General features: G+C 34.3%; 2 protein-coding genes and 1 long non-coding RNA gene across 8 annotated transcripts; 2 read left to right on the top strand and 1 right to left on the bottom strand.

The window, feature by feature from the left end:
* The first annotated feature begins 404 nt into the window (after positions 1-404).
* Wnt4 (Wnt oncogene analog 4) lies at positions 405-2,543 on the top strand. The gene is made up of 5 exons (XM_065307520.1): positions 405-947; positions 1,345-1,587; positions 1,646-1,821; positions 1,876-2,082; positions 2,148-2,543. The coding sequence occupies exons 1-5, from the start codon at positions 811-813 to the stop codon at positions 2,498-2,500; spliced, it is 1,116 nt and encodes a 371-aa protein (XP_065163592.1). The 5' UTR covers positions 405-810; the 3' UTR covers positions 2,501-2,543.
* A 7,888-nt stretch (positions 2,544-10,431) lies between these two features.
* Ndae1 (Na[+]-driven anion exchanger 1) lies at positions 10,432-24,751 on the top strand. 6 transcript variants are annotated; one of them, XM_065308723.1, is made up of 17 exons: positions 10,432-10,833; positions 14,358-14,496; positions 15,204-15,329; positions 16,500-16,553; positions 17,109-17,576; positions 18,073-18,225; positions 18,827-18,889; positions 19,381-19,458; positions 19,927-20,435; positions 20,492-21,067; positions 21,138-21,284; positions 21,342-21,482; positions 21,542-22,204; positions 22,264-22,497; positions 22,990-23,243; positions 23,320-23,446; positions 23,836-24,751. In XM_065308723.1, the coding sequence occupies exons 2-17, from the start codon at positions 14,409-14,411 to the stop codon at positions 23,923-23,925; spliced, it is 3,771 nt and encodes a 1,256-aa protein (XP_065164795.1). In that variant the 5' UTR covers positions 10,432-10,833; positions 14,358-14,408; the 3' UTR covers positions 23,926-24,751. The 6 variants fall into 6 exon arrangements, with proteins under 6 accessions (XP_065164795.1, XP_065164796.1, XP_065164799.1 ...); XM_065308724.1 differs by lacking the exon at positions 19,381-19,458 and having other exon boundaries at positions 10,433-10,833; XM_065308727.1 differs by lacking the exons at positions 18,073-18,225; positions 19,381-19,458 and having other exon boundaries at positions 10,433-10,833.
* LOC135796632 (uncharacterized) lies at positions 15,069-16,389 on the bottom strand. The gene is made up of 2 exons (XR_010549369.1): positions 15,510-16,389; positions 15,069-15,427 (listed from the first exon to the last, which is right to left on the bottom strand). It is a non-coding gene; the product is annotated as an uncharacterized lncRNA (long non-coding RNA).
* Positions 24,752-24,776: the final 25 nt, after the last annotated feature.

Raw genomic sequence — 24,776 nt, 5'->3', positions numbered from 1 at the left:
AAAGACCACCCCAAATTTTAAGCTCCGCGTTTAAGGGTGGGCTATTTTGTCCTTTACATATAGATAAGCTTCTTACACTTGCTGCTCCAGTGCATAAAATTGTTGGTATCTGTGTGCATCTTTTCTATATTTAGTTTGAATTAATCTTATCGAAAGATATAGAGGGGCTACCTGCTTCTATATCAATTTTTAATTTAATTAGGGAAGTTAATACTCTATTATTTGCGTTAACTCTTATTTTGTTGAAAATTAGCAAAACCATTTTTATTATTTGACATTTTTAGATTTGTAACTGCATAGGATATTTTATTATCAGTTTCACTCATCGACTTCACTTTTATGTGTGTTAATTGCCGGAAGATACAATTACTCACAGGAAGACACAAAATACTTGCGTTTTAGAAACCACTCATTAAATTTTCCTATTCGTAACTATTTCTTCTCAACTTTGGGAATTTCTAGAAAAAATATTAAGTGAATGAGGTTTTTCTATTTTTTATTGTTTTTGTTTTGTATTTTATTACCTACAATCACCAAAATCCACAAATCGGTACCACACCTTTTCGTCATTGTCATGCCTTTGTGACGAGAACTTGTCAATATTGAACAACTTCGTCATTTCCACTTATTTGCGTATCCACAACACAACCATTTTGAAAATTCCAACGAGACATCACTTCAACGTCATTTTTCTTCTAAAAAAAGCTTTATTTAACGTATGAGTCTTGTTGTGTACCTTGCCGTTTGTACGACCAGCTCGTCCATATAACTTTTAGAAATGCATCGCGATATTCACGCCATCGAAACACTATGCGCGGTGCGTTCGTTATCCTGTTGTTAGTACTCACGATCGATCTGCAATGTGTCCTTCAGTCCACTAGTTCAAGCGGTGTTTCCAATTCAAGGGACGATAGGAATTCCGATCAGAACCAATATGTGAACAGCAGGTATGTGCGTGTTTGTTTCATTCATTAGGTGAACGATAAATTAGGAACCGGCTAACCAATGAGACAAACATCAACAAACACAAACAATTATGATTCGGACTCTTAATGTCTAATTCTTTTTTGTGGGTGCTGCTTGCAAGAAAAAACACGTTGTTTGCCTGTTTGCACATGTCGCTTTAAGTTTCTTTCATGGTGTGGCTTTTTATTTCATTTTTGTTGTTGGCTGCTTGTTTGTTTGTCGGCATACACATAAACACTTTGAGTAATTAGCGCGTTACAGAACTTAGTACACCTTTACCAGCAGTTTCAACATGCACGGTAACATTTCGTAATAATTAATCCAGGAATGCACTTCCGCTTTAACAGATCTACTAAAAGGTTTTTATTATCTTTGTAGTGTGAACCTCAACGAAGCCTCGGTTCCAAAGCGCAAACTGAAAAGTTTGGTAGCGTTGATTTTCTCCAATAAAACAAGAAAAAATGTGGATTTGCCTCCGTCGAATATGGGAACTTTAGCGGCTTGCAGATGGCTCAAGGGTTATAAGAAACAAATGCAACAGTGTTTAGATAGACGAGGATTTGCCAAAGTGTTGCAAGATGCGAGAAAACTAGCAGTTACACAATGTAGAAATTTATTTAGGTAATTTGATGTAATTACTAGTGTAATAATTAACATGTATAACAAATTCTGTTTATAGTTTTGATAGATGGGATTGCACAAAATTGCATAATTCAATGTTTAAGAAAGTTTACAGAGAAACATCATTCATGCAAGCGATCACCGCTTCCGCGTTAATGTTTTCAGTAGCCAAAGCTTGCAGTGATGGAAAATTACAAAGTTGCTATTGCTTGGTCCGACCAAAACGAGAAAATAGTACGTAATTTCCAAATATTTATTTATTAATAGATGCATCTAAATTATTTGCAGCAAAATGGCATGGTGTTGGCTGTGCAGACAATACCAAAGTTGCCCGTAGAATAACCAGGAGATTCCTAATTGAAAATGGTGGCCAGTTGGCAGAAAGTGGCTTGAAGCAAAACCAGAAACAAGATATCTACAAAAACAATATCAATGTAGGCCTAGAAACTGTTGAACAACACAAGAAAAATGTATGCGTGTGTCACGGGGTATCAGGTACTTATATATTGTATTATGTAAATTAGTTCGTTTAAGTTTAATTGTTATTTGTAAATTTACAGCTTCTTGTACTTTGAAGACATGTTGGAAAATAATAAATCGCAATTTTACAACAATTGCGCTGAGTCTAAAAGCAAAATACAGTTCAGCACACTTTTATAAACCAGAATGGAAGGATAAAAAGAACGAGATGGTGAAAAACTTGGTTTATTTAGAACAAAGTCCAAACTTTTGCAATATGACACGTGGACGTCGTTGTAAAGATCATAGCCATTGTGCAACGCTATGTTGCGGACGAGGATCACTCGAAAAGAATGTAATCGTCAACGGTCGATGCAATTGCAAGTGGAATAATGAATTGATATTAGGCTGTGAGTTGTGCAAAATTAATGAGACACATTTTATATGCAAATGATATATAATCTTGCAACAATAAAATTAATGACTTTTAGAAGATACATATTTCCCTATTTACTTATAGAAACTTAGGTTTGGAACAGATTTTATGCGGTTCACACATACATAACTTTCTTAATACTCAGTTTTTTTTGCAATATGAATTATTCTACTAATATTTGTTTTACTTGTTATAAACTATCTCTGATAGAATTAGATAGAATTAAAGAAGAATTTACATTGATATTATTTTTGTTTAGGACGGGAATTCATGGTAGGCAACTAAAATTACATCACTGCAGCTTTTTGTTGCTGTGCTTAGGCTGCCACCTATCAGATAAACAGAACAGAACAATTACCGGTGAACGCTCGTTTTGAGAAGTTTCCTGTAATATGTTTGAACACATCCCAAAAATTCTAATGAAAACTATAATAATTTGTTAACATTTGAAGTACTAATCGAAGTTATCAAACAACTATGATACATAAAGGGAAATGTTTACCTCTAACTAATAGAATCAATTTAATATCAAGTTTTAAGAAAGATCCGGCAATAAAAAGTCTCATATAAAATGTTAAAATTTTAAATATTTAACCTACTAAGCAGAAAAGTCAACTGCTGTAAAAATTAACTAAGATAATTTGCACAAAACAGAGTTTTCTTAAGATTTCGGTTAAAAAAGATTTAAATTCTATATTTATGGCTTTATAAATATCAAATTATAAAGTATGATTACTACATGAACAACGTTTAATAGCAAAAGTTTTTGTGATAAATTATCCATATTTGCGTTTCTTTGAAGAATGTTTGACGACAGAAACGGAAATATGTTAATCACCGAAACCAACTAGAACTAAACAATAAAATTTGATGAAACAATGTAAGCGAAAAAAGTTACTTCTAGTGGGTTTGCAATGCTTCAAAATTCACTTTTAATCAGTTTAATATTTTAGATATTTATTGCTTTCCAGGGAACGTTTCTCTAGAAATTTAAGAATCTTTAGAATCTTGTTTGATAGAGATAAGGCACACACAGCTTACTACGTTTTGCCTTTGAGGAAAAACTCCCGTTTAGCTACTTGATACTTAATATATTATTCAATTATGAGTAGGTAAATATTGGGTAAATAGGATAAATATTAAGTAAATAGGGTAAATATTGGAATAAATGAAGCTAGGAAAGCAAGGAAAGTATTGAAACTTTCTTAGTTTTCACGATTACAACTACATGAATTATTTCGTGGAAATAAAACTTCCTATTATTGAGAGTGGCAATTTTAGGGCGGTTTTCATGTTTCATGTGCGATACATCAATGTCATCATACCAATCACGTTTATCATTACACGCAGTCTTCTGTTATTTTAATATCGGATCGCTGAACTTGGTAAATAAAATTATATCACGTAAGGCAGATAACAAATATATTTAGTTAGATTGTATATAACACCTGTTGGATTTGTTAAACGGAAAGTTTAACATTTTAAAGTTATATCAGTGTATTTTTGGGATATGCATGGTAATTTGCAAATCTAGATAATTTTTTAAGATTAAAATACTGGAAGTGCTTTTCGATGAGCAATTAAAGGCAATAGTATTGCTTTTTAATATTAAAAAAAAAAAATAAAAACCAGAGTAAAAACTTTTAGTACACTTTTATTCTGAAGTAGAAAAGTTTTCCGGTGTATTAAAATGGACTGAAAAAAGAAAAGGTTTCGAGTTGATTAAGAGCAATTAAATTTCTCGGTTAATCATAGAATAATGGTACAATTTAAATTATTTTATTATGTTAAGCTTGTCAGCTACAGAGTTTGCGAATCTTATTGATAGAATTGACATGTCTGGAACAAGAGAGAAAAAAAAACGAATTACATTTTTATTAACCACTATCGGAACGAAGTCGCGGGCAATAGGTAGTTTAAAATAAAAGAACAAATAAAAATAACGCTTTTCAAATTAAAACAATTCAAACTTTGAATAAATGCTACAAAATTCTAAACATTTTTTTTAGAAAATGAAATTACGTATTCATCAACCAGAATGTAATAATTTTTCTTTTCAGAATTATCAGTAAAATTTAAAAATGATGTTTTTTACTAATTTATATATTAGTAAGTAATGTATTAGTTGTATACAGAACAAAATATTTCTATAGTTTGATTGTTATCTTTATTTTATAGGTTTTCTACTTTAATCACGTTGAATAAACTACATAATATACCTCCACGCACAAAAATAGTCATTCCGTCAATAACTAAATTATCATTAAGTAGGAAATAATGATAAAATCGGCATTCCATCTCAACGGTGCTCATCGGTCACGTTTACGAGGTACCTACTCAATTTCATGAGGAAAGTTTTGCTATTGCACCAATATCTACTAAAATAGCCAGCTGTAAATAGTCATTATTTATCTGCCCAGATTATAATCGAAGGTCTCATTAAACAACATTTTTATTACAAAAATCAATAAGTAACATGAATGTTATCAAAATGTAGATTAAATATTATCGATTAAAAAACCATTAAAATATAATTATTCATTAAAAATCCAAGTTGTATTATACCTATCAATAATGAGATAAAATTATCTTTTACTTTTTTCAAATGCCGCCAGAATAAAAAAAAACTTGTAAAAATATAACAGAAAGGTAGATATGTACTTATTTGAACATGTAATACAAAGCTAGGAATACTGCTAAGAAGGTAATATAAACTCAGCCATTGAAGTATATTAGCTTGTCATAAAAAGTATGATTTCATATTTTATTATTCCAAAATCGAGGTTGTATTCACTTCGTTATGCAAGTTATTATAAATATAAAATATTTCATTTTATTTTATATTTTCTTAAGTGTTGTCAAAAAAAATTAAATTGTTACGAACTGGAAAATGAAAACCCATTGTTTTTTGTGTAAATTTGAATGAAATTACAAAATTTTATGTTGTTTTTATAACACGGTGACGACAGTATTCTTCTAAACTGCCTACGAGTATGTATAGACAGATGGCGTGTTGCATCTTCGCTGTGTGACATTACTACAAAAATAGACCTTCTTTTCAATAGTTCAAAATATTCGACGGAACTAATAAATTTATTTTAGATATTGAGTACAGATACACAAAAAAAATTGTTGCATTTATATTTGTTGATGCAATATAAAATTAACTTCAATGATTCTGCATTTATTGATTTCCCATACCGTTTAAAAATTGAATAGTACATTTTAAATTTTATTTATGATTGTAGTGTTCTAATAGCAAATACGATGTATTGTCACTTTTCGAATTTTATAAAAAATATTATCAAATTAAGATGATATAGTCTAATTCTCTAATAATTATATGTTCTAAAAGTTATAAAATAATTTAAAGTGCTGTGTAATACAAATGATGAAAATCAAATATTCTGTACAAACAGTTGAATTTCATTTCACTTCGCATTCAGTTAACATTTGCCGCAAAGATATAATAAAAGGTGCAGAGATCAATATATGGCGCAAGCGTGTAGCTACCGTTGCCGGCGCTGCCTGCTATTTCGGTTAGGAAAACTGCTGCCGTAGTAAAATCCTGCCCCGCGCGACGCGTACGCGAAGCCCTTCCGCGGGCCATTGAGATTTTCCCAGCGACGCTGCGCAACGCCGTGTTTACCTAAGATATTTTAATATTTACACAAATTTAGTGACATTCTGTGCGATAATCGACGAGAAACTGCTGTTTTGTGAAAGGTTTCATTGATCAAGTCCACATCCGCCGGCGAATAGGGAGCCTAATTCCCACAATTTTATTTTACGCATTCTTACCGCTATATAATGCTATCGACGCGTGTTGCTTGCAAACTGTTTCTTGTGTGCATCAACAAGATCAAACTCCTGCGACTCAAGAGGACACAACTTAATTACGTGCAGTTTTAACGCGCTAATTGGTAAATGCCAGTGTTATACTTCGGGTGTTTTTTGATGGAGCGTGACGAAGAATAACAAGTACCAGCGAGGGATTGTTGCTTCGAGGACGAGGCAGAACAACTTAAGCAATTAAAGTTTCCGGTGCTTCTTGAACTCTTCAGGTAGGTTTCTTCATAAGCACAAAATGTTTTTAAGTAATTAAAATTGAAAGTAAGCAGGGACAAACTTTTAATGCAAATTTCATTGGTTTGTGTGTATATTTCCAACAAAAAAAATTGACGTAATTTAATTTTAATTGTGATTTATGTAGGTCTGTAATAATAAAATCTGATTAAAGAGAACCTACCCCACGCTGAGCAGAATTTGATGCTCAAAGTAAACTCAAAGCAAATTGAAAAATGCAATTACACCCTTAGTCCTTTTTGGGACGCTTTTGTTACTCATTGAAACTTTTCAAATAGAGGAGCTTTTTTTTAAATAAAAATGTAATAAAAAAAAATGGTTGTTTGTAAAGTAGGTTTACGATCGAGATGTTTACGTGATAACGTCTTATTGGTGATATAAGTTTTTTTTGTTGCAATTGTTGTAACACTTCACTTGCACTTCACATTTTGTGTCACTGTTAAACATTCAACGAAAACTTAACCGCACGAGAAAATCTCCATTCGTTTGTATGCCGCTAGAGTGAGAGAGACGGAAGATCGGTCCACTCACTCGAACGCTATGCCTGCCTCCGCTCGTGTGGATTCCGCGTGACAAGTTTCACGGAATGACTGGCAGCGCTCGAGATGAGACGGGAGATCGGTCCGTCTCTCTCTCGTTATAGCGATCGACCTCGAGAGGCCTCGTGACAAGTTTCTGAACATGTCACCCGACTAAAACGATTTTAAAGACGTTATCACGTCAAAAGTACTTTCGGGTAGATTTTTTCTGTGATAAGTAAATTACATTTTTTTGATTTCCTACACATTCGTTAAACTTATACCTACCTATGTTTGTCGCTAAATTTACTTTTGTCATATTTAATAACTGATATAATATTTGGTATTAATAGAGTAATTTCTATTTTATTTCGCAAACTTGGACAAATCACCGTGTCAAATATTAAAGTTACATATTTATTACACCTTACTTGTTTGTTAATTATTATATCTTAATAGCAACTAAAGAAATTAATGCCGGTGTCGTCTGAAAATGAGCAAAAATATTTAAGTGGCACTTTGCACCGCGTCCTCGATCTGCGTATTGACACGACGACCTCTTTTGCACGCCACTTTAACGGACGTTTACATTATCTCGCTAAATCAATCGGCATTCCATAATCAGTCATCAATCTTCTGTATCTCGTCTGTCTGCCAACACATACATATTCAAACAGCACAACTGCAGTTAACGCTGAGTATTTACGATTGTAATAAAATTATATGCGTTTGATCGCTTTAATAAGGCTAAATTGATAAATCTTACCACCTGTTATAGTTTACTTTAACTTTCAATTGACTGCAGCTTAAATTAATCAAATAAACATTGTTTTTGTGTCTTTGTGCGTGTATTTAGTCGCAAAATAATTTGGAAAGTGCATAGATATTTTTGTTGTTGTTTTTGTCGTTGTAATTGAGCCAAGAATTTATTAATAGCTGGATTTGGACGAAATGTGAGGCGGTGAGGCGGATATCTTCACGCAGTGGATAAATTTATCTGGTGCGTGGTCCGCGTTCAATGTTCGTCACAGCAACCAACGGTTTGTTGCAGTCGGAGTGTATTTTAATTTTGTGCGTTTGCAAGCTTCCTGCTGACAGTGACATTCGAATCTTGGTGACACGATCTCAGTGCAACACATGTCGCCATAGATAATCATCGATCTCATTTAGTTACTTGATACTCTCACTGGAAACGGTAAAATGCATCAATAATGTTTTACCGGCAAAGCGTTAACTTCATAATGATGAATAATTTACTGATGCACTTTTATAACTTACGATCGTTAATTTTTAATGCGTTCAATATTATTGGTGACACAATGTCATGAATCATGATAAACATTTATCATTTCGTGTGTTTATCCCCGTATAATCAATACACATTAAAAAGTTGATCACTTTGCTGAGTAAACCACACAAGTTCGGTACAATCTAGTCATTTCCGAATCCCGGCAATAAACACTTGTTTACGTTGCTATCATGAATGTCAAAACGTACGCTACTAATATTGTTATCTCAAGTCTATACTTACATGGTCACATAACTCATAAGATAAATATAAAAAAATAATCAAGTAATACAAATGAATTCATAATTAATTTTTAACAAATATTGAATCACCTTACCTTGTATATATAAATAGATAGCAAAGCGTATTTACAATTATATTGCAATTTTGAGCAAAATGATTGTCATGAAGTTTACTGGTATGAAAATGTAAAACGGTAAATTCGCCAACGCACTCATTAGAATAATTTACTAATATCTAATCATACAACAAAATGAGCATGAGAACAGAACATATATAAAGTCGGAAATGTGTTTAATTTAATATTTAATACAAACTTTTGCTCGCGATTTTGCAAATTGTCAAGATTATCAATTTAAATTTAAAAATATGAAAAATTTTAATTATCCATTTTAGCGGAGATGGCAATTCATTATCTTTGATTCTGTAATTTGGGCGCAAATGAGCAACAAATACTTAACCAAACTTTGCATTTATAATATTTGACCGTTACATTGTTAGAAATGTTAGATTATTCGTGTAGTTATAATTAACATTTAAACATTTTGTATAAATTGGTGTAGTGGTGACAAATCTCTGATTTTTATAAATCCGCTCAGGCATGGCTTGAACATGAGTGAAAGGTATTAAACATTTGAAATTTGGGAAGGTAGTAATTTGTAAAATGTAACGTGCCGCAATATCATGATTATTGAATTTATGCAATTATATTAACTATGATACACTGCTTGATTTCACGGCTATCCAGTGGTAATTAATTAGCGTTATACCTTTTAAATTAAATGAACATTTCAATAAGTTATTGAAGTTGATAAACAACTTTGTTAATAATGTTTATTCAAATATTAAAATATGAATCGATAAATATACATACCAATTCATTACAAATTCAGGAAAATTTTCAATCTTCTTTAAAAACAAATTTTGCGAGTACTAATAAATATTTACAAATATTTAATGTTATTGAAATATTCCAGTTAGTTCCGCATTTCCAGTTTGAACCTGGAATAAGTTTAGATAAAAGTCAAAAATTGAGTGCGTCGTATACTCTCAGTATCAATAAAAATTTTGTATGTCAAGGACATAAAATTGCACGCTTAACTTAAACAAATTTTGCAAAACGATGAGTTACTTTAATCTGTGCTACACGCACTAATTTTTGGTCCCTGTTTTTTTATTGGACGCATTAGGCAACCAAATTAACATAATTATTAAATAATATTTACAAACAAAAGCTTTTACAAGAAAAATAAGATTTAAAATTGTCGGATTTGAATAAAAAGAATATGCAGATTTCGATAAAACTTTTTTTTTTCAAATATATTCAAAGTAGACAAACGTGTATAAAATTCATGTTTGTTGAAACATTTACAAAAAGCTAACAATATAACATGTATTGTTTTGGTAATAAAAACACAACATCGATAAACGTTTTGTATGAATAATCACTAATTTCCAAGAAAACAATTTTGTTACTTTTTTGTTTAATTTCAGCTTAAACTGGAATGAAACGTAACATCTATCTATAGCTGAATAATACTCGCTAGAATTTGGTTAAAATTGATTCGCAAGCTCACATGAGGACACATAATTAATCCCTGGGTAATCGTATTATTTCACAAAATAAACACGACGCCAACATCTGAAGATCCCGCCACGATGAATGAAATCCTTTAATCCTCAGCACCGCTAACGGTAGGCTGCTATCGCTATGCGCGCTGCGCTGCGTGCCGCGCAAGGATAACGCCCGGCATCCAGAATCCGCAATCCTGCGGTGTGGTTCACTTGTCGGCTTCCGTTCTTGGTAGTAGAAGCGCCTACGGTTCGAGCTGGAACCGATCGCGTTGTCAGTCGGTTGGCACGACGCCGGCGATCACGACGCGCATCACCGTTCGCACTCGTTTAATCGTGTAATCAACGGCGCGAACAATAAACAACCGTGCGTTCTCCGCATTCATTGTGCACGCACAATAGACGCGACACCGCCGCTTTCTAGAAATGCATCGCGATCACTGATTCAAGTTCAAGTGATCTTAACAAGCGGCGCGTAACGCGTCCAAGGGAGATAGTAACAAAGAATACAATACAGAAATAACTTGTGTTGGATCAGTGATTCTTCGAGAGAACTTTAAACTGTGTTTGAAAGTGAAAGAGTGATTTAGTGATCGTATGGACGTCTACATATTGCACTGTCTTGTAACTGGCATTTATTGCATTTGGTAAGTTGACTTGTTTTTAACTCTACTTTCCAAACTAATAAAAATTCAATTTGTCGTTTCAAGCAGCAAACTGACAACAAACAATTTTAGATTTTATTGTTTAGTCTAGAGTCCTGCTTCGCATGCGTTCATAATTGCTTTGTTTGTAAAACGCTGTGCAAACTGATTTTTTCCTCGATTAAACAATTGAGTTTCTAATTGCTATTCTTATCATTGCGATGCAATTCATAATCATTGATAGTACTAAAGTTACAATGTTACACGTTGTGCGTATTGTGCTGGTATGTTCCATAGCATCGAATTATTTAAATTATACCTATGCATGTGATTACAGACTGCACCTGTTTTTACCTTAGGTAATAGTTAATTCTATTGTTTTTCAGATATAGAAATTTTAGAAGATCTGAAAATATATTAACCTTTTTAATTTCTAAAAGCAATCAATTTTCTGAGATATTAATTATGAATTTAATTGTACACACTTATATTCATGTTAAAAAAAGAATTAAATACTTACATACAACTTTTTGTTTATCAATGTGGTAAATAATATTTAAAGAGTTCAGGAGAATGTAGAATTAAATTATGACAAAGTAATTCTAATACTATACATTTTTTTCACATAATTCATTATTTATCTTACAATAGAAATACATATCAACATTCTCAGTTATTGTGCCGCAAATATGTTTCAACTTTGATAATTATTAATTAATTATTGACTCGAAACCCAATCAATTCATATGAATAATTTCCTCGGAAATGTTTTCAGTATTGAATTTTTAATAAAATTACGTAAATATTTAATAATGTACCTTTCACTATCAAAAGTTTCAAGTTTAATTCGACATAATGTTCAGAAACACGTATTGGGTTTAAATGATTCAAACTAACAACTTCTAAATGTGTATTAACTAGATTAAAACTGCAAATTTCCCATAAATTTTAATATTTGTTTGAATACTTTAACACGCTTTTGACATATTTAGACTTAAACACGAATGCAGCGAGTGAAAGCGATTTAAATTTCGTTCGTTCGACAACTTTCGATGCGGCGAAAATATATACAATTACACTGCATTTTTTCGTTAGTCAAAACAAGCCCAAAACAAAGGAAGTTAAATAATAAGCACCTTAAATATTGCTCATGAGCAATAAAGTCAATGCTAAATTGATTCGCATCGAACAAATTGCATTAATCATAACCTTGGCCTTATAGAATTTTCAAGCAGCAACAGGCAACGTCCGCCTCCATTCCTGGTTCATTAACATTCATCGAACGAAATTTAAATAGAGACTGATGACTCTCTCATCCCGTGTGCGCGGTGCCAGGCGCAGTGCCAGCGCAGTCGCGAAAAATGGCTGCAATTCGTTTAAACGCAGGAATTCCTGTGTTACAGCCACATAACTCTCCTACGGTAATGCACAATGTACAAATCTAATTAACCAATTCATTAGGAGGTAAATTTGTGATGGCGCACCACTTGCATGTGCGTGGAATCGACATAAACTTGCATGAAACCGCGACGAATTGACAAGCTGGGCGGGTAATTTTTATTTTAACGAATTACTTCCGTCGCTGCTTCATATTTACAATTATTTCAATTACAACTATTACATACACAATAATTACGCCCACTCGGAAGAAGAAAACTTTATTTAACTCAAACATTTCTACATTTAACTTTAAATGCGCCACTTAAGGCATTCTCAGAGAGGAAAAAATGTAATTGCAGAGGGAATGTTAAATGTGAATAATGAGTGTGTAAACGTGTAATTGCAGTAACGACAAAAGTACTAAGTCAACACAACACACGCTTTCTTCTTATCTGTTAAGCAATCAATTCCGGCTCGCGTAAATTTGATTAACGATCGCCAACCTCGCCAACACCGAGCGCATAGCGACGTTATACCGACATGGCAAATTAAATGTTGCAAAATGTAAGTAAGCGCTTATCGAATAAGTGCGCCGATTAAAATTGTGTACACATGTAATTTGCTAGTTTTATGAATGGACTTAGCAGACGTTAAACTGCTCTTATCTGTCGATTATTGTCTGTGTATGATTCACTGGAACGCGCAAATTTTGTTCGAAATGTTTGAGTAAATTAGTTTCACAATGCAAAGGATAACGAAGGCAAATTAAGTTAATTTGGCTAAATGAGGCTGTAAGTGTCTACAATCGTTCAATTCTTAACTCAAAACAAACAGTTTGGTAAATTGGTCATGGAAGTTTCCTGTTTTCCAGTAATACTAATGATAGGTAGATACGAAATTTAAATTTGGATTTATAAGTTCAAAGTCGGCTTCATTTGTTTGTTTTTGGGCTTAACTTATACTGCAGAGATTAGATTATGATTTTTTGATAATACAAATTGATTCTCACGATATTTATGACGTAATCTTTAAAAATTCTACAGCATAATTGGCGCTGTATATTAATAAAATGTATCATAATCTTCCAATATTACGTCAAGTTACCTACGGTTGAAATACTTGTGATAAGATGAAACAAATTAGTCACAAAAATTCCATGTATTCGATTTTTATTGTAATGCCAGTTTTAATTGCTTTTTTAATATTCAGTATGTAATCCGATGGAATTTTTTGGTTGTTTCTATTTGTATTTTTGTTTAAATTTATCTATGCAAAAATATTATAAATAAATTCATAATAGTAGTTAAAATATAAACAATTTAAATGTTTATCCAATTGATAACAAAATAAAAGCAAAAGGGAATTAATTTAACAATTTGATCATCTATACACGTGCCAACAAAAATTGGTTTAATAGGATTCATTAACGTGAGTAATTAATGCCAGTAGCAATAAATTGCTCGGTGGAAAGCGAAATAATGAATTCGAGATAAATCTTTACTGTTTTTCGCGCACGTGGAAAACGATTTGATTTGCATCTTTACTGCGCTCTTTAATCGATACTCATCATCATCCCATTCACCATTCGATGCGATTCAATGCAAAGTCTCAATGACACATTTTTACGTCACATCCTCTTTACTTCCAATTTTAAACGCTTCCCAATTAATCACAATATCTGTTTACTGGGATTCCACAAGTTGATAAATGTATTATCTGATTATTTCATTATTTGCCACTAATGATGAATTCATATAGCTATTGTTGTATAATAATTCTGACGTGTTTAAGCAATCGCCATTTTCGTCAACAGTAATGAATACATTTACATAATCAAAACGTGAATCGATACCTAGAAACCGAATAATCCATTTATATAAAAAAATATACGTGATGATTTTCACGATCATAGTCCCACGCTGAAAAACAATTTTCCATTTCATGTCTATGGACGCCACGGGTATCATTGCTATTCTATTACGTCAATTTGAATTGCATAACAGTGAATTGAACGGCAAGAAGTTGTTTTTATGGCTATGGTGTGCATACTGTTATAGCTAAATATGCCCCACGTGTAACTCCGTGTCTGGAAGATTTTTTCTCCGTCGCAATTTCGCAAATTGATTTGAATCTCTTTTTGGTTGCAGATACGTAACCAGATTCAGATTGGTCCTAGACTGTGATACTGAGCAATCAACATGGAACCGCAGGACACGCACGACGACGTAGCGCCGAAGGATCCAGGAGCTCAGAAAGTTGGATCCTACGACGAGAAGGATTACGAAGGTAACTTTTTCGGAATCAAAGATCAACCTGGGTCAGTAGATGATAAATCAAACAGAATGTGCGCTTGCCATCTGAACTTGCTAAACAGCTAAGGAAGGAGAGTTCAAATTTATCTTTTCTGTATTCTCTATTTGAATTGAATACTTGAAACTGCAGAGGAAAATTCAACATGATATCGATCCGACTTGCTCTGTCGAGAGTTGGTAATAAATGTTCTCTTTGATTTTGTTACCGCTTTACGAATTCAAGCGAATCCAAGCACATTTTGATAACGCATCAAAGCGAAGCAAATTAAATTTCTTATTTAATCTGAGAACCTGTGAGTCATTACAGGGAAAATGAACTTATGTTTAAAATAACATTTGATACGTATCCTTTTAACCACTTATACTCTGTATAACCATTATTTGGTTTTATTGTTAAAATAATATCGAATTGCCTTTAGCAGAAAGAAATTAATTGCATTAAAATGTTTGTAATCATACACGCAGGAATAAACAATGGGCTACTGAATGGTGATTAGTAATGAAACCCAACCTTCTTTCGCATTGCGTGATTACTGAATATCGCCGTGCAATAATACTTTATATTTTTTTACTCAGAATATCATTACACTGTATTTAATAGAAAAAATATAAACATATATAAAATACAAATACATTATTTATAGATAAATGGTTTTCTGTTACAAATATTTTATTGTTTAGGTCACCGCGCACATTCAGTCTTCGTTGGCGTTCACATTCCGGCTGAAAGACGTCACTCTCATCGAAGACACAAGCATCACCATAGCAAATCATCCGAGTTGAATGCGGTGGATGATGAGCGACCAAGTAAGTTTCTTTTGCACACTTTCATTTTCATTCTTACCGCGTCCGTACAAGCAAAAACAAAAGGAACTAATTCAGAACCAATCTAAACGAATCCCAAGCTGCAATCAAAATAAAAACAAAAGTTGCTCAAGTTGAAAAAACTACAAATTGTATTAAATCTAAATTGAGCATTTTTTATACTTGATTCTTTGCAGATTTAGAGAGTGATTCCAAATTACAATCGGATTTTCGTATAAAAATAAATCTGCTCGGCTTATTTTCGATTCTGGAAGATTTTTCTAAATGTCTCAAATCTCCAGAGTGTGATTAGATTCTCGTGGGAACTATCCAAATCGTACGAGTTGATATCGACCCAGCCATTCTTATTTATTAAGGTCAAACAAATACAAAAAATGTCATAACTTAATTTCACGACGTTTCAATTTAAATTCTCTAACAACAGCACGATTTCTATATTCGCCACAGTAAATTATTTATATTCACTGTATTAAAATCTAATCCATATACAAAAATTGTAGAATTTTATGTGGTTGATTGTAAATCTGGATCACATGGCAGGAAAATCATGTGGCAAGTACGTTCATGCATGCATAGGTAATTTACACGCTCCTATGTGTGACATCGACTGTAACAGGGCGCGACGAGATCAGCACTGGCCGAATGCTTGTAGTCTATCGATTTCGTGTCTATTTTATAATACCGAGCGCTCGCGTAGAGGGTAACCAATCTAAATATGGCCAGAGTGGTCTACCCACAACGCGTGGCGCGAATGAGGAGCGTAAATCGGGTAGCTGGGCGAAAACCAAAAAATAACAGATTGCTCTCGGTCAATGCTATGCCCACCACGGTTCTAAATTTAGCACAAAATGATCCATTTCAAAATGAAACAGTGCAGGACTCCGATTATATCAAAATATTGAACTTTTATGAAGTGATGGTTGCCATTTTTGATCAAATTGTGCAACAAACAGTTATGACCTTGCAAAGGTCCTAATTCTGGGAAAGATGAGTTGAACATATTTGAGTTGCACTTAAACACGAGCCATCCACGCACACATCCACGTACACACACACTATTTGGTCCTATTTTCCGCCTCACGATCATGGCGAGTGCGCACACCTGTCGCCGTTAATCCTCTTATGACATCCTCCTTTGTGTCTACGTTCCAGGATTGCTTGTAACGCGCAGAGGCCGCATGAGTATTTCCGAGGAAGGCGAAATATGTAAGACGCACCACATTGTAAATAATATGCGCATGTGAACCCACACCCACACTAGTATTAGTTATCACTTGTTGTTTAGTCGTTAGCCATTCCTTCCGGTGTGTTGTTTTATCTCATTTTTGAATGTTACACTTTTTCCTATCGATCGCACGCATGCCGCATCCTTTTGTGGATTATAACGCCGAGCCTTGGCATGGCGAATAAAAACCGCCGCAAATTGGTATTCTGCGTGCAACATACACTTGAGAATTTCATAATGCCCAACAAGTGAAATGCGAACGATGCGCACGCACGAAATGCGTTCATATTATATTATTCTACGTCTCACAAACAATGCCAACATGTGAATATATACCATTAATGTTCAAAAGATGAAAAAAAATGCACGTATAATTATTTGGTTTGCATAATATATTCTCTTTCTATACTTCATAAATGCTAACGACTAAGTTACCTACTTTGTTTTGTTAGTTTTGGAAGTTATAAACTTCCCTCTATTATTATTAATCCTCTTGATGGCAAGCTGTAAGCAAATGAACGTGTTAATTATTCAAGGTACGCCACCTGCACAACGCGTCCAATTTATCCTCGGCGAAGAGATCGACGATGGAACCGAAAGTCATCCATTATTTTCCGAAATGGAAGAACTGGTGCAAGATGGCGACGAGTTGGAATGGAAAGAAACTGCGCGTTGGATCAAATTCGAGGAGGATGTTGAAGAGGGTGGCAATCGGTGGTCCAAACCCCACGTGGCCACCTTGTCACTGCATTCCTTGTTTGAATTGCGCAGCTTGTTGTTGAACGGTACTGTGCTACTGGACATGGAGGCTAATTCCGTAGAGCAAGTGGCTGAGTTGGTCATAGAGAACATGACGAACGCCAACGCGCTTCCGATAAACAAAATGGAACTCGTGAAGGATATACTATTAAAACGCCACAGGCATCAACATCAAAGAAAGAAGCATTTGTTGCCAACAATTCGGAGCTTTGCTGAAATTGGACGGAATCATTCATCGTCAAAAAGTAAGTTATTAATTTTTATATTGAAACAGTATAGTAATTTTTATTAACAGGAGCATTTCAACGAATTTGTTGATAAGTGATAATATTTAATAACTGACGTATATAGGTATTGAGTACCAACAAACAATTACTGATTAAATATTTATTTACTTTGTAAAATATGATATCATGTTTCTACTAATCGTCTGCACACAATAGTCTGGAAATAGAAGTAGACGGTTTGTGTTGGCAACCGTGATAATTTCGATTCAATTGCACTGCACACTGCACATTATTGCAATATGACTTCTACAAATCAATTAAATTAACAATTCAATGACTATTGTATGAACAAATACTGCTTTTTAACTTTATTTAATATAGTAACACGATTAAATTTAATTTCAATCTTGAGGTTATAAATAACTAGCAATAACGACTAATTATTTGCACTTTTACACTTTTTGATTGTACATACACTGAATTTCTTTTTGTTTTTCCACATTTCCACCATCAGAGGGATGCTATAGTATATTACCATGCGTTAGTACTCCACATACGGAGGGCGCACACCATCGTCGAACAGGACACGCGCAGGGCAAACGGGTGCGCATCATTGAGGATGACGCAAGCACACAGAAACGAAACGGTTCATACGTTTCGATTCCAGGTTGTTTACACTAAACACAGGCATAAGGGTCAAACGGCAGCTTTATGTTATGTTCAACGTTACTCATTACAAACTCAAATTAAATTCTCATAAAACACACAAACAAAACACATTCAACAACAAATTAAACACGAAGATAATGGAAACAAAATAAGATTTTTTTTATTTTGTTTCAATAATCTATCACCGCATGCAACTAAACATACAATAAACACAACACACTCGAGGATGTTTAGGGAAGTTTGACGAAACTTTGATCATCATGCTGTGCGTTGTTCAAGTAAAAGCGCTGATTGTGGGGTAAATTAAGAAGGATAAGTGGGAACTTGTAGCGTATGGAGTTGCGGCTATTTGTAGCTCATTGTTTGACAAGCAGTGTAAACTATAAAGTAATTATGTGCTGATATACCAACTGTTGCACCTTCTCCTCCACGGTGTTATCGATGTTATACGGTGTTGGTTTTCCTATTGGGATATTAGGTTGTGGGAATTGATATTGGATTAATTGTGACGTGCTTTAGTGCCTTCGATGTCAAATTACCATTAGACCTGTCTTGATATTCAAATGTAATCATTACATTACATTGTGATTCGTTTACAGCGATATTTAGCGCAGAAACAGACGACACAACCACGTGGCTTGCATTGTGGCATCAAACGAAAGGTAGAATTATTCGTCTGCCTGTCAAATTTTGGTGTTGCTATCAAACTTCATATCTACTTCTCTTGAAAATGACAAATATGGAAATCGGCGACGTAAAGTTTACTACCGACATGCATATTCATAATCTAGTGTTTTCTTTGTACCACTTTCTATTTTTACTTCTTCGCGTATATATTTATACGATGTTAACGCAGTCTTTGGCATATGCAAATTTTAAATTTGTTCTTTGGAGTTCCGTCTTGGTTATACTTGACCTTTTGCTCATTTTTCCACATGGTACTTCTTTAGATGGCGAGATTATTCACTCTCTTTAATATTCATGACTTATATCAGTTGGAATAAAGTAGACATTTCCATTTTCTGAAATAGGAAAATTCTATATTTTTTTAAAGCAAATATTGACTTCTATGAATAATTACTTGGCGATTCTGTAGCTTTTTTCCGTTTGATTTAATATTCTATGCAAGAAAAGTAATTAATAAATGTTGTAGTTGATGCGCAAGATATGGAAAACATGGGAAAGTCTGGTCAAGTTGAGTTTGGCAAATTTCTCTCAATTCCTGGACAGGGTAACTTTATCTTGAATATTTGTTGTTTATAGGATTACATTTCCCTAGCCCTAGTTTACTTTTGTAGTTATATATGTTTTGATTAAATTTGCTAGCATGATGAACATCGTGAATGTAGAGCAGTAAAACCGCGAACAGCGGATTCATGAGAAATCGATGATTGTGTTCACTTCACACCTGAATGGCTCTCTTGATTAAAATGTCCCTTTTTATTGCTTCCATCGTATTAATTGTAATCGTTGATTTCATAACAGTTCGCCAGCGACTTCATTCAGCTCACATTGATCTCAACGTAATTTACTTGATTTCAGTTCGTGCATGTTGCCCAACATTGTATCTACTTGTAGCTGCATGTGACTCGCGCTCGTTGTCGTATTTTGTAAAGTCTACAACCAACTGCATGCGTATCACTGTTTTTGCTCTCCTTTCACTGCAAGAGCTGATCTAATTGCGATTATATCTGTGTAGGAAGCGACAAATCATCACCGGAGGCAATGTCCAAAAGCGCTAGTGCTCACTCAATAAATCGCAATCACAGCTCGAACAATTTGGAAAACGGCAATTCAAACGGAGACATTCCACAGCACAATTTGCAGTTTATGCGTAAGATTCCACCAAATGCCGAAGCAAGTAATATCCTTGTGGGTGAAGTGGATTTTCTCGAGAAGACTATTTCTGCGTTCGTTCGATTGAACACTGCGCATGTGATGGGTGATCTGACCGAAGTACCGGTCCCAACGAGATTCATCTTCATACTGCTCATGCCGTCAAACGGGAATTCTTCACATCATGAAATTGGTAGAGCTATGGCGACACTCATGTCAGATGAAGTATTCCATGAGGTAGCCTATCGCGCCAAGAATCGTAGTCATCTCTTGGCGGGCATCGACGAATTCCTGGATGCCGTCACGGTTTTACCACCGGGCGAGTGGGACCCTGCCATTCGCATTGAACCCCCGGCAACTATACCATCGCAGGTATTTTGTAACATCAAAAATTTGTTTAAAAACCATTAACAAAACAATATTTTTAGGATATTAGAAAACGACCTCCAGAAAAACCCAGTGAAGAAATTGATGAAGACGAAATGGAACAAAAGGAACGTGAAGAAGCTGGTCTGGAGCGCACGGGTCGCTTGTTTGGAGGACTCTTCAACGACATCAAACGCAAAGCACCGTTTTACTGGAGTGATTTCAAGGATGCATTTGCAATGCAATGTATTGCATCATGGATATTTTTGTATTTCGCCTGCCTATCACCAATTATCACCTTCGGTGGTTTGTTGTCCGAAGCGACTGGCAAAAACATGGCAGCTATGGAATCGTTAGTTTCCGGTTTTGTATGTGGTATTGGCTACGGCTTTTTCTCTGGCCAACCGTTAACTATCTTAGGATCCACCGGTCCAGTATTGGTATTTGAAACAATTGTGTACGACTTTTGCATTTCTATGGGATGGGATTACCTCTCGTTCCGGATGTGGATAGGCATTTGGATCGCCGTGATTTTACTGATATTGGTTGCAATTGACGCAAGTGCATTGGTGTGTTACATCACTCGATTCACGGAAGAAAATTTCGCTACGTTAATTGCATTTATTTTCATCTACAAGGTATATAATTATTACTTGCGGAAGTATTTGCAATTTGATTAACTTAATGTGTATTTATCTGGGTTAATAGGCTGTTGAGAATGTTCTGGTCATTGGTAAAAAGTTCCCGATTCATGGCGCCAACACGGAAAGCGGATGCTTTTTAAACGAGAGTGTACGTAATCAATACCCAGAGATAAACAATCATTGGATGGAATTCAACAGCACCACATGCTCGGTAAGTTAAATTGAAGTCATTCAGTGAGTGTATGTTATTAATATGCTATTATTGTAGGAATATCATGGAATTTACGTGCCACCCAGCCCAGCAGCGGCTCCTAATGTTTTCCTAATGTCGATCATTCTATTCATGGGCACATTTTTAATATCTGTGCAGTTTAAAGACTTTAAAAATGCACTATTCTTTCCATCAAAGGTAATAAACCGAATAATAAACGGTAGCATAACTTGAGTAAACTTTATATTTACTTTCAGGTGCGTCAATTTGTCAGCGACTTCGCCGTAATCATTGCAATCTTTGCTATGACCATCCTAGACTATTTCGTGGGCATCGACACACCAAAACTAGAAGTACCACATGAATTCAAACCTACTCTACCATCACGCGGATGGGTGATCAGTCCATTTATAAATCCAGTGTGGTCCTACCCGCTGGCAATCCTACCCGCCCTTTTGGGAACAATCCTTATCTTCATGGACCAACAAATTACTAGTGTGATCATAAACCGCAAAGAAAACAAATTGAAGAAAGGATGCGGTTATCACTTGGATCTCTTTGTCTTGTGCATTTTGATAGCTATTTGCTCGGTGATGGGTTTACCATGGTTCGTGGCCGCCACCGTTCTTTCCATCAATCACGTCAATTCGCTCAAGCAAGAGTCAAATTGTGCTGCACCTGGTGAGAAACCACAATTTCTGGGAGTTCGTGAACAGCGTGTTACGCACATTATGATTTTCCTCACTATTGGTTTGAGCGTTTTCTTGACGCCTATGCTCGGACACATTCCAATGCCGGTACTCTTTGGGGTATTCCTTTACATGGGCGTCGCGTCGCTCAAAGGATTGCAATTCTTTGATCGTATTTTGATCATGTTTATGCCTAACAAGTATCAACCGGATTATATGTTCCTCAGACAAGTAATTCACCACCACAACTTAATACTGTCATTCCTATACTTAGCACGGTTGTTTTTTAGGTTCCAATTAAAAGGGTTCATCTTTTCACGATTATCCAACTGACATGTCTTGCTTGTCTTTGGGTAATCAAGTCATTCAGCAGCACATCGATTCTATTCCCGCTGATGTTGGTTGTGATGATCGGCATTCGCAAGTCGCTGGATTTAATTTTCACACGACGCGAATTGAAAATTTTGGATGACATCATGCCGGAAATGACGAAGCGCAACCAGCACGATGCCATGGACGTTGAGGTCGGTTGGCGCAGTAAACTGCGCAAGTTTTGCTGTAGTAAGATGTCAGCCCTCACACAGGACAGAACCGAAAAAATAGTTACCGAAAAGATGTAGTACTTACTAGTTTTGTGCACCAGAGACATTTTCCAATTTGATATTTATACCTACCTGATAGTCAATATTATATGATATTAACCAAATGAGATTGTTGATGCGTAGCATTAGAAAAACAAGCGACACGTAAACAAAGAAAAACTCAATTTTATGAATACTTTTTTTCTATATTATTTCATAATTTTACTTTTTTAAACTATTGATGCAGCTACGCCTATAACCACACAATGTATTATTTTTGAATAATAATATTATTTATTTTATTTTATTTACGCACCGTTTTTGTTTTATTTATATTCACCCACTTCTAAACTTTTAAGCCTACACCAAATTAAAGTTTAATGTCAAATTTCAACCTAATGCTAAAAGACACTATTTTTATGTATGAAATTCTAGGGTCACAAAGTTCCACTGGAACCAACCGGAAATTTGAAAATTCCATTAGCTAATGGCAACGTCATGAATATTCCGCTCTCAGCAATCAATATAACTGAAGAAGTCAACAAGACAGGTATCTGGAAGCAAGTCAACCAACTGAACAAACATGAAAACAAACAGCAGATTATCTACGCCAAAGAGAACAACAAAAACACGGAGAAAAAAGAGAAGGACTCCAAAGACAAGAAAAAAAGTCCACATAAAGCCTCTGGGTAACAATAAATTTAAAACAAGTCCCCTACAACCGCAACAAATCAGTAACACGAACATTTTTATTGCAATTTATAGCCGCTTTAAGAAAAAGAACAAACACAACAAGAAGGAGGAAAAACGAGAAGATCGTAAGCTAGAAAAACGTCTGTCTACAATGGACGAAGGAGACGAAGACGAGGACGATCAAGGCATCGTTATTAAGGTGAACGACGACTTAAATCTACCACCAATTATTGAACACTAAACACAACTATACACTGTTAACAAACAAACAAAAACATTTGAAATACAGATACTTAACAAATATAACAAGCACACACAGTGTAAGTAACACATTATTCATATGTTTTCTGAATATTTTTCCACTAAAACAAGCTCACTTGCACATTTTTATTATTTTCTTTCTTGAAGCAAAATTCTGTACACGGAATTAATCTTACAGCTTACTTGTGCTACGGATAATGGTACCCAATATTCAAATTTAATAAATTGCATGCGGCATGAATGATATTTAAAGCATGATTGCAGCTATGTAGTTAAGTGTAATGGAATGTCAACGTATTTATTATCGTTTTTTTTTTTCTTTCACAGCGTGAAACCGACACAATCGCGAAGAAGAACATGTGGACCGTTGACCAAAATTTCATAAACAGCAGCAATAAGGATGAGACGCGAGTGTAAACTGAATGTGAATGTCATTATCATTTCGATTTAAAGCGCACATACATTAATTCGTACAACACATCAAGTGGGTATTATATTCCTAAAATTATTGCCATTTTTATTATTCCCTATAATTAAATTCAAACTCTGACTGTCCAGTAAAAGTAATCAATATTGGTGAGAATTCAAATACGGAATACAAATAGTAAAAATAGTAAACAAGTTAACAATCAACATACAACCAAACGAAATGATCCAATTATACATTATACAAACATTTACATTTTTTATTGTTAGATATTTATACTTATATTTAATATTAATATATGAACAATGGATGGCTGTGTGCAAATACCAAATACTCACCATTTTTACACTTATAAACGCGATTATTTCAATGAACCCTAGAGATACCGATGTTAACCCAAGTGAATGTAATCGCCATTGTGACAAAATATTTATTGAAACATTTATCTGATGAGTAAAATTTTATAGATAGCACGCCTTATATGAAAATGTCTAAAAGACGCGTCAAGATGTCGGCTGATGTGGGAATGACTAGCTCAATTAAATACGTTGCTGTTAGAACGGTTGTGATTATAAAACTTACTATCTTTCAATAGAAATTAAAGCTACGCAAAAAGATACTTAAAACAAGATAGTAAGCTTTATAATAATGGCATTGTAAGATATAAATTATAATGGAGATTAATTGTTACATTGATGTCTAACTAATACTCGATGTAAAGGGACATGTATTTACCTGTTTTATTTATACAATCAATAAGTACGCATAATATTTTAAGTATATTTTAATAAACTTAATATCGACCCAACTAAACAATTTTGGAGTATTATTTCATATTTGT

Source organism: Atheta coriaria, unplaced genomic scaffold (genome assembly GCF_025399875.1).
Source record: "Atheta coriaria isolate IRGN ID8LTWV9N9 unplaced genomic scaffold, Caltech_Dcor_3.1 hic_scaffold_7_pilon, whole genome shotgun sequence".
NCBI lineage: Eukaryota > Metazoa > Arthropoda > Insecta > Coleoptera > Staphylinidae > Dalotia > Dalotia coriaria.
Note: the sequence above shows the minus strand (reverse complement) of the source record. Positions and strands in the feature narration are given on the sequence as shown.